This window comes from Benincasa hispida, chromosome 1 (genome assembly GCF_009727055.1).
Source record: "Benincasa hispida cultivar B227 chromosome 1, ASM972705v1, whole genome shotgun sequence".
NCBI lineage: Eukaryota > Viridiplantae > Streptophyta > Magnoliopsida > Cucurbitales > Cucurbitaceae > Benincasa > Benincasa hispida.
The window spans coordinates 9,354,632-9,364,586 of record NC_052349.1 but is presented as its reverse complement, the minus strand read 5'-3'; the positions used below and the strand labels follow the sequence as shown (position 1 = coordinate 9,364,586).

General features: G+C 31.8%; 2 protein-coding genes across 2 annotated transcripts; both read right to left on the bottom strand.

Annotated features, from left to right (window-relative positions):
• Nucleotides 1-1,007: 1,007 nt before the first annotated feature.
• Nucleotides 1,008-2,461, bottom strand: LOC120090916 (pollen-specific leucine-rich repeat extensin-like protein 1). Its single transcript, XM_039048644.1, has 2 exons — nt 1,887-2,461; nt 1,008-1,649 (listed from the first exon to the last, which is right to left on the bottom strand). Exons 1-2 carry the CDS (start codon nt 2,373-2,375, stop codon nt 1,230-1,232), a joined length of 909 nt encoding a protein of 302 aa, XP_038904572.1. The 5' UTR covers nt 2,376-2,461; the 3' UTR covers nt 1,008-1,229.
• Nucleotides 2,462-7,500: 5,039 nt separating this feature from the next.
• On the bottom strand, nt 7,501-9,637 carry LOC120071293 (proline-rich receptor-like protein kinase PERK8). Its single transcript, XM_039023489.1, has 2 exons — nt 9,094-9,637; nt 7,501-8,071 (listed from the first exon to the last, which is right to left on the bottom strand). Exons 1-2 carry the CDS (start codon nt 9,555-9,557, stop codon nt 7,612-7,614), a joined length of 924 nt encoding a protein of 307 aa, XP_038879417.1. The 5' UTR covers nt 9,558-9,637; the 3' UTR covers nt 7,501-7,611.
• Nucleotides 9,638-9,955: the final 318 nt, after the last annotated feature.

The window sequence follows — 9,955 nt, the reverse complement described above, 5'->3', positions numbered from 1 at the left end:
ATTATCTTAATCATTAATCAATAAAATTTGAAATTTAAATATAATACTTATATAATGATAATAACAACAACAATATAAAATTGAATTACTATAATAAATAAATAAATAATAGGCTAACAAGATAGGGGTGGGGGCGAGGGCGGGAATGCATTCCCCGTCCTCATCCTCAACGGGAAACTTTTTTCTTACACTTCCTTTTTTCCTCCATTCCCTCCCTCATTTTCTACTTAATTGGAGAATCTCCATCTTTAAAATAGAAATTCATGTCAATTATTATTAAGTTAAGCTCACTTTGGGAAGCTATTTTTGAAAAATATATATATAGTGAAAAAGTACTCGTTGCTTGTTTGAAAAGCATATTCACGAGTGCTTTATCAAGTGTGCTTTTGACTTGAACACTTTTGCTTCAAAATTCCTGTTTTCTTGCCTTACTTCAATCTCTATACATAAATGATCAAATTTCTATTTGAGGAATACATACTTACTTTATGTCTTTTAAAAAAATACATATTTTTCAAATAATGTTTATATTTAGACCAAAATTGAAAATTAAACTGATAAATGATGAAGAGAATTATAGGATTTAATATGCTTCCGTTAATATTTAAATTAATTAGCGTTTAATTAGATTTAATTAATTAATTATGTTATTTTCTTGTAAGCTATAAATAGTTAATTTAGGGTTGTAGTTGGAAGTTGGAAGATGTTGATCATTAATTTCAAAATTGAACTTTGTGGTCTTTAGAGAGTGTCCTCTCATCTCTTTAGTTATGAATTTTCCTTGTTTTGGTCATGGACTTGATTGAAATGTACATCAATAAGTAACTATTTTTTATATTCCTATAATTCTATGTCTTGTTTTATCTCACTTTCTACAAATATTTTTAAAAACCAAGTGAACTGAAATTTGAGAAAGTAGAAGAAAACAAATATACTTCTCGAATTTTATAAACGAAAAAATAACAAAAAGAAAACAAATATCACGAATGTGAATGAATTTTAGAAAATGAACATTGGGAATATATCTCACCGTAGCTTTTATCATTAATAACTCACTTTCCAAATAGTAACCCAATTACATATTTTATAGAATGGTAATACATCCCATATCAATATATATATATATATGAATATAAAATGATTTAATAATTATTATTTATGATATTGTTGGCTTATTATAATTATAATTATTTAAGCAGCTTAAATAATAACAATAATAGGTCCATATTTTAGTGCCTCGAGTCATGAAGAGAATCGCCATGGTTAGGCTTCTTGGAGTAAGCAAGGTGGAGGCCTGGATCACGGTGGCTTAAAGACGAATTGTAGAGAATAGAATTATTGACGCCTTGAAAATTGCTGTTCATGAACTGTTTTGCTGGAAAATTTGGAGTTGATTTGTTTGCTTTCTCTTCGTTTTCCTTGTTTGGCTTTTTCTTGACGATTTCTGAGCCATCAGATGATTGAGTGATGTGCATCACTGCCCCTACGTTCTCACCTTTTATGTTTATAACATCACTTTGAAGTTGCTGCTGCTGCTGATTATGCTGATGCTTCTGGTTGGGTTTGCCGGAGATGTACTCTGGTTGTCGGTGCTCGGTTTTCGTTGTCTTCTCCATCGTTGTCTGGTAAAGGACCTTTTTCTGTTCCACCTATTATTTTTTATCAACGGTTCAAAATTATATTTGATTTAAATTTTATCGTTTTTCATTGGAAATTGTTGGAGGAAATGATGGAAAATAAAGATTAGAACATAGACATGGAGAATTCAAAGGGCTAATTAGAAATGACCAATTTCACATTTAATAAAAGTAAAAATCTCACCGGACATTAATACAGCTCAATTGGTGAAGGTTTGGTTGGAAATTGAATTTATAAATTTAACTAACCTCTGGTGGGCTCCGAGGTCGAACGGTGTGCTCAGGTTCACGTCTCACCTCCGACCGCGGCAGAGCCAGAGGAGAGAGTGGTGCAGCGGTGGCAATGGCGGCAAGGGTAGAATGTTTAGGCTTGGGCGGAGACAATGGTGGAGAAACAGGGGTGGGCTTGAAGGCTTTGGGAGATGTGGTAGCACTAGTCCGCCGTTCACCGTCGTAACGGTTGTACGCCGGAGTTGGAGATAGTGGTTTGCGAGGCGAAATGGTGGTGGCGACGCCATATTTTGGAGAAGAAGGCGGCGAAGGAAATTTTGCAACTGGGGATGGAATTCGAGGGGATCTTTCTTTTATAGGAGAAGTTTGAAGAACATTAGCGGTTGTTGGAACTTCCGGCTCCGTGGCCGTCGTCAACGGTTGAATTTCTGGGCGTGGGGCACTAACAGGACGAGGCAAAGAAGAGAAGCGGTTCCATGTACGGCCAAAACGAGGAAGATTCGACATAATTAATATAAAGGAGTTTAAGTTTATTAAATTATATTAAAAAAAAAAAAGAATTGAAAATTAAAAACTATAAGATAGATGGTGAAAACCCTTAGAGTTTTGTGAGTATTTATAGTGAATAATGATAATAAAAACAATTGGAGAAGAAGAGAAGCATCAGATTCAAGAAGAGCACATAGAAGGGGTAAGAAAAAACACTGCAAAAGCAAGGAATAATTTAATTTGGGGTTGAAAAGAGAAATAATGGATTCTCATTCTTCTCACCCAATTCAAGCAATCCAAATATTGTCGCAAACACATGTTTTTCTTCTTTTAAAATAATAATAATAATAATTTGTACTTTTGGAGGGCTTGTGGTTGACAATATGATATTAAATTCTCATTTTTATGTCAATATTTTTATCAATGAAAACATCGACATAAAAAGTAAATCCATGTTTACATAATTTCGTAAATAAAATGTTATTAATGTAAATATAATATAAATAAATAAATACTTTACATATTTAAAAAATAAAATATTTTTTATTAAATTATTTTTTTTTATTTATAACTATATTAATATTTTTATGACATTTGACATTTTAAATATTGGTGGACTATAAATCGAATTGTGTGGGATCATTATTGTTACCTAATATTTAGTCTTTATATTAATAATCCATTTGAGATTATATTAGCTTGAGTGTTGAATATTGTACACTTAGTGTGATTTTGTGAATGAGATTCCTTATTTATTTTCTATAAGTCATCTCTAGTCAATGATTTTGAATCGTTTATTATAATTAGATTTTTTCTATTAAAAGATAATATTTAATTTTTTTTTAAAAGAACTATTTTTACGAATCAATGCATACTTGATAAAATGTGTCAAAGGATAAATGATACAGATGTTAGATTAGGTGCTACCACGGTCTTTAATAGGTAATTACTTCTCGAAGCACTTATATATTTACCTTCTCTATCTTTTAGAAAAAAAATGAGATATTAGATAAATAAATATGAACGGTTGATGAAGTATTTTCATTTCTTTCTCTCGAAGGAAATGGAGAATCAAAATTTTGAGAAGGGAACATGAAGAACATTAGGAAGCTTTTGCCACGAAGATCCTCCACAATGTATTTTTCTAGATTTGCGGTGTGTTGAAATATATTTTTAAGTGTTTAATTTAAAAAATAAGTCATTTTTTAAAGAAATTGAAATGTTTAGCAACCGTTCAAAATAGCTTTTTATGTCCATTTTAATCATTTTTTATTAAAAATATTTAAATAAAAATAAATTTTTTTAAAAAAATATTTTTTTCTCGAGTCAATCCAAACAGGTTCTTATTTGCCATAATGTATTTTTCTAGAATATAAGAAACTTTGTTGTTAGGTGTACAAAAATATAGCTTTATAGTATAGTAAGTGGGTATAGAAATTTAGGATGTGTTTAGTTTAACTTTTCAAGTGTTTTTTTTTTTATTGAAATATTTTGAAAACAAAAATAAAAGTATTTGGCAAGCGCTCAAAATAATGCAAGTTAATTAACACCGAGTTATGTTCACTTCGGCCAAAAGTAGAGTTTTGATTCTAAAATATCGATGTATACATCTTATAAATTTTTAGTGCAAAAGAGTAAAGATATGAAAGAATTTGAACCACAAACCTTAAGAGAATAAATTATCGATGATTATGCTCAATTTGAGTGTATCATTCCATTTTGTTTATTTTCAATTTGACTATAACGCCTTCCTATCCTTCCATATCTAATTGACATATTTAAAAGATGGCATCGACAAAAAAATTGAAAAGATAAGACTATATTTTGATGGCAATAATATATTTTATACTTTTAAAAATTGACTCTTTTTATTTGAGTATAACAAATTGCAAAGATAGAAGATGAATCTCCAATTTTAAAAGAAGGTATGCACATGTTAATTACCGATGAGATTATAAGTCACTTTGACTAACTTGTTTACAAACATTTTATCTCTCCTACATTTTGATAAGAGTCAAAATTAAAACATATATAAGGTGATTATTATAAGTTTGGTCTTTGAATTTTTGAGATAAGTTCTCCTTTGAGGTGTTTGACTCACCAACATGAGTTGAGTTGAGTTGGTATAATATACCAACTCAATGTTTGGTCTACCAACTTTAAATGTTGGTGAAGTTGACTTGGTATATTTTATCAACTCACATCAACTCAACTCAATTCTCTCTTCTTCCAATGTTTTTAATGGCTCCACTCATCAATCACAATTGGCGACTATCGCTGTCACACTCCGGGAACCAACTCCGACCTCCGACAACCACCTCGGATGACAACTCCAGTGATCCAACTCCGACGACCATCCTCGCACGATCAACTCCGATTATCAATTTCAGGCTCCGACGACCATCTCCAACAACAAATTTCGATGACCAACTCCGACAATCACCTTCATAGGCTCTAACAACTACCTCCGACTACAAACTCTAACGAACAATTCCAAGCTTCAACAACCACCTCCAATGACAAACTCCGGCAACCAACTCCAATACTACCTTTCTGCAACCAACTTCAAGCTCCAATAACCACATCCAACTACAAACTCTAGCAAAAATCATTTTCGATAAACAACTTCGACAATCACTTCCGACTATTATAAGACTAATGACTATTAAAGTATATTATAGGGTTGTTGATTATATAAATAATAGTATTTCGTTTACATTAAGTGCAATATTTTATATGTAGAAATTTGTAAAATATATATTTTTTTAATTGAATTCACATATCAAATGAGTGTTAGGAATATTTGGAAAAATATGTATGTAGTTGAAAATGCAACCTATAAAAAAAATTCATAAAATGAAGACTTTTTTTCTAGAACATTTTCTAGCAAGAATTAGTGAAAATTTAAGATTTTTTCTCTGATGATACTCCAAATTTGGAGAAATTGAAAGTGAAAGTGAAATTAATGAAAAAATGTGATGGCATTCCATCAACTGCTAAGTTGATGAGGGAGATTCAATTAAAAAATTCATGATAGAATAAAACATTACAAGAAAATAAGCTTTCAATGATGAGTAAAACGTGTTACTAAAAGCAAAAAAAAAAAAAAAAAAAAAAACGCGCTAAAAGTATTAGCAACATGTCGCTGTGAATATTATAGTAGCTACATAGTTGAAGGTTTTAGTGACATACTCACTACGCGCGCTAAAACGTGACTTTTACTGATACTAACACGTTACTAAAAGTGTACTTTTAGCAACATATGTTTTGTCGCTATTTGTGTTTTACAGTAACGTTGAAAATTTGTCTCTAAAAGTTAAGTTTTAGCTACATATAAGATTGATGCTAAATGAGGATTAGCATTGCAAGTATCTTTTGCAACATATGTAAGCATCGGTAAAAATTAAAAAATATTTTATTAATTAAAAAATAATATTCAATTTAATATATAAACCGACCATCACTAATATAAAATTAGGCTATAATCTCGATCCAAAATCAACATTATAAGGGAACTAACCGACATTGGAAAAGGTTGACTCAATCAAATCAAGAATCGAGAAGGAAAACATCATACTCCACAAAGCAAAACTTCTCAAGGAAACTTTGCCTTGAACTCACAGTAAGAGTTCCTTCTTTTAGGTTGCAAAATAGTAAGCACAGCTGCTAATTATCTATCTAATATGACATAATATCTCCATAAGTCCATATAAGCAAACTTTGCCTTTAAGCCCACAAACAGAAAATTGATTTTCAGTATGCACATGCCACAACAAAGAAAAGCTTAACTCACAAGCTCAGAAACTAAATCAATCCAAGAGGGTAAAAGAAAATAAAAAAATGAACCTTCTTCAATGGCGTTCAGTATGCACATGCCACAACAAAGAAAAACTTCACAATCCCGGATTGACCTACCACGAACCCAGATGGATCTATCACGAACGTTGATGAAGCTTTACGAAACCGGTCGAATCTAAGAGGAACGTTGATGGAGCTTCACCAGACTGGTTGGAACTCACACGAATATGGATGGAGATTCACGAAATCGGCCGAATCTGACACGAACGTCGACGGAACTGGCCAAACGGTGATGGGACGTGACGGTACCGGACGGATCTGCATTTATCGAAACGATTGGGCTCCGGACGATAGAGAGAAGTTGAAAATGGGGTTTGAGGAGGGGGAAAGAACGGTGGGAAAACGAAACTAATTAAGGGGCTACAAATTTTTTATTTAACTTTTTTATGTAGTATATTGCTAAAAGTTTTAAATATTTAGCGGTGCTAGTTAATATGTAACAGATTGTCTGATGGTTTTAAACGCGTTGCTAAAAATAAACTTTTAATAACAAAAATTGACTGCATCACTGAATATTTGTCATTGAAAATAGATTTTCTTGTAGTGAAATATAGAGTAATAATAGAAAGTAGAAGAAAAAGAAGATGATGAAATTCATGAGAAAAAAATTAGGAATCAAAGTTTCGATTTCTCTTTGGTTTCTCATTTTATTTAACCATTTTTATACAAGAAATGTAATAGGTTAATTTTTGTTTATTACCAAAGAAAAAAAAAAGAAAGAAATAAAGAAAAATTTTAAAAATAAAAGAAAAAAATTGCAATCTATATCTTATTTAAACAAAATTGGGTAGAATTATTGAATAAAAAAGTTGAAAAACAAAAATAATAATCGTAAAAGTAGATTATTTAGAGTTTAAGAACTGCACCAGATACCGCAGACATATGAACTCATCTCTACACCTTAAACACAGACATATGAATTCAGATTAAATAATTTTACACCTAAATACAGACATACAAACTCCACAAATATATTAACTCCACCGACATATCAACTTCAAACATCTCATATCAATTCTGCACCTCAAAGAGTCCCTTAATAAGTTGTCATTCATCATTTAGATAATTATATCTATTTCATGCCATAAATTAATTTCAATTTTGTGTCCAATTAACTGTTTTTTTTTTCCCCTAAAATTAACTAAGTATTACTTCCCTCCATTAATTTCAATGTTTTTATTATTTACTCTGTCTAGTAATGATTTTAAAAAGAAAAAAGTTTACAAATATTATTATTATCGAAAGTTCAAATATACTGCTTTCTGTAATTTAATTTAATGGGTTATTTTAAGGGAAATTTCTCATAATATATATTTTATTAAATCTTATATATTTATCCATACATCCCATAATTGGCTTATTTCATGTAATTAAAATAGTACTTCTCCGTCCATCCTCACTGGCGATTGGGCTTGTAACTCTTATGGCCGTAAACAGTGGCTCCGTCGCCATCCACTGATTCGGGAAGCGAGAGATGCAGGCCGGGATCATGGTGGTTGCACGACGAGTCGTACAGAATCGAATTGTTTATACTCTGAAAGTTAGTGTTCATAAATGCTGTCACCGGCGGTACTATCTTTGCTCCCTTGTTCTTCTCTTTATGTCCATGGTGGACGCCGCCGCCTTTTGTTTCCTTATTTTTTACGGTTTCTCCGCCCAAACGATAGCCGTCGGATGACTTATTTATTTCCATGACGGCGCCGACGTTATGTCCATTGAGATTTATGACCTCTGCCGTCGCCTGCTGCTTTTGGTGTGGCTTGCCGGAGCCGTACTCCGACGGCCGATCAGTCTTTGTCGGCTTCTCAACGGCCTTGTTGTACACAATGCCTTTCGTCTCCACCACCGGTTGAGTCCTGATATTGACGATATGAATCAGTAATTTTTTTCTAACAGCTACAAAAATGAGTTCGCTAGCTAATTATTATTTGAACAATACTTGCTCCACCCCACTCTAATTTAAAACTTTAATTTAATTAAATTAAAAATAAATAAATAAATAAAAGACTACATCCATTTGTTGTACTGTCCTACACTCAATTAAAAACTGCTACATTTATTTTTTAAGGAAATACTTGAAAGTGCACCCGTAATTGTGCCGCCCATTCAATACGTCTAATTTATCTATTACATGACAAAATTTTATTGACGATAATAATAATAATAATGAGTAGAGATTTCTATACTTTTCCCAAGTGATTTTAAAATTGTTAAAATCATTTTTATTATTTTTAAAATCATTAAAAAAAATGTCATTAATATAATTAAAAATCAATTTTAATAACATGAAAAAAACATTTAAAAGTATAAATAAAACTTTGAATTGATTTTAAATGATTAAAGATATATTTTAAGTGATTTTAAATCCGACAAACCTGATAACACATTTCAAAATCACTCCCAAATATGCATCTAAACTTCTCAACTAGATTATGGTTGCATTTGAAATTAATTCTAGTGAGTTAAATAAGTGATTATATAAGAGAAATTTTATCATTTTTTTATTTTTAAATTAATAATGCTAGTAAAAACTACTTTTTTTTAAACACAACATCATTCTATTCTATTTAACTATTGACATGATTAAAGTGATTGTATTTCATCAGCTTAAGTTTTTTAGTTAAATGATAATTTATTATAATATCAAAGTAAAAGTTTTCATGTTCGAGAATTCCAATAATATCATTCCTCTTTAAAATTATAGCTTAAAGACGTACTTTGGATTGATTTATAAAAAAAGTATTTTTTAAAAAAAACTCATTTTTATTTAAACACCTTTAATAAAAATAGATTAAAGTACACTTGAAATACTATTTGGAGTAGTTGTTAAGTACTCCAATTTCTTTTTAAATTAAACACTTTGAAATATATTTCAAACCTGGGTAAAGCAGTAGTTTCATCCCAGGATATCACTGGGGTACGTGGCAGAGTAAGAGGAGAAAGCGGCGGCGTCTTGGTTCGCCGGGACTTGGCCGGTGACAGAGGTGGGGTTGTTTCCCCATTCCTCGTCTCCAAATATTTATTTGTAGGCGAATCCGGAGGCGACCGTGTGGCCTTTGCCGCCGGCGGGCTGTCCACACGTGTGAGAGAATCTCCATATTTTGGCGACGCAAAGGGTGACGTGGCTTTCTTCGGCGGAGAGGTAATCAGGCGAGGGGATTGTCTCAGAGGAGAAGCCGGCGCCGGCGTGGTGGGTTCTATAGGTTGAGTTTGGATACTCGTCGGAGCAAACGGCGAAATTTCAGGCTTCGGTTCCGCAGTAGGCTGTACGGCGGCGAGAAGTGGCGGCGCCACCGCAGAAGGACGTTGGCGTGTACGGCCAATGCGGGGAAGATTTGCCATAATTTTTTAGCAAGGAAAATTAAAATTCAAATGGAATTGAAAAAATAGATGGCGGAGAATGTTGATTTATATTGAAAAAGCCTTACGTCTTGGCAATTTATTTATATTGTGGAAGTTGAAAATTATGAAAGAAGATCATATGATTCTCTAAAGATAAATAAATTCTCAAAACTTCTTTAATGATAACATGTGGTCGGGAATATTGTGAAGGAAAGAAACAGATGGAAATTGGGATATAATCATAATGGAAATTATCTAATGTGGATGTTATTTTCTTTTTTTAAAGTTAAATTGAAAATTTGCCCCAAATAATTTGAATAAGGTTAGAATTTAGTACCCAGTTTATAATTAGAATTTAATCCATGTGATTGCATTTAATCTTAAATTCCCCTATATAT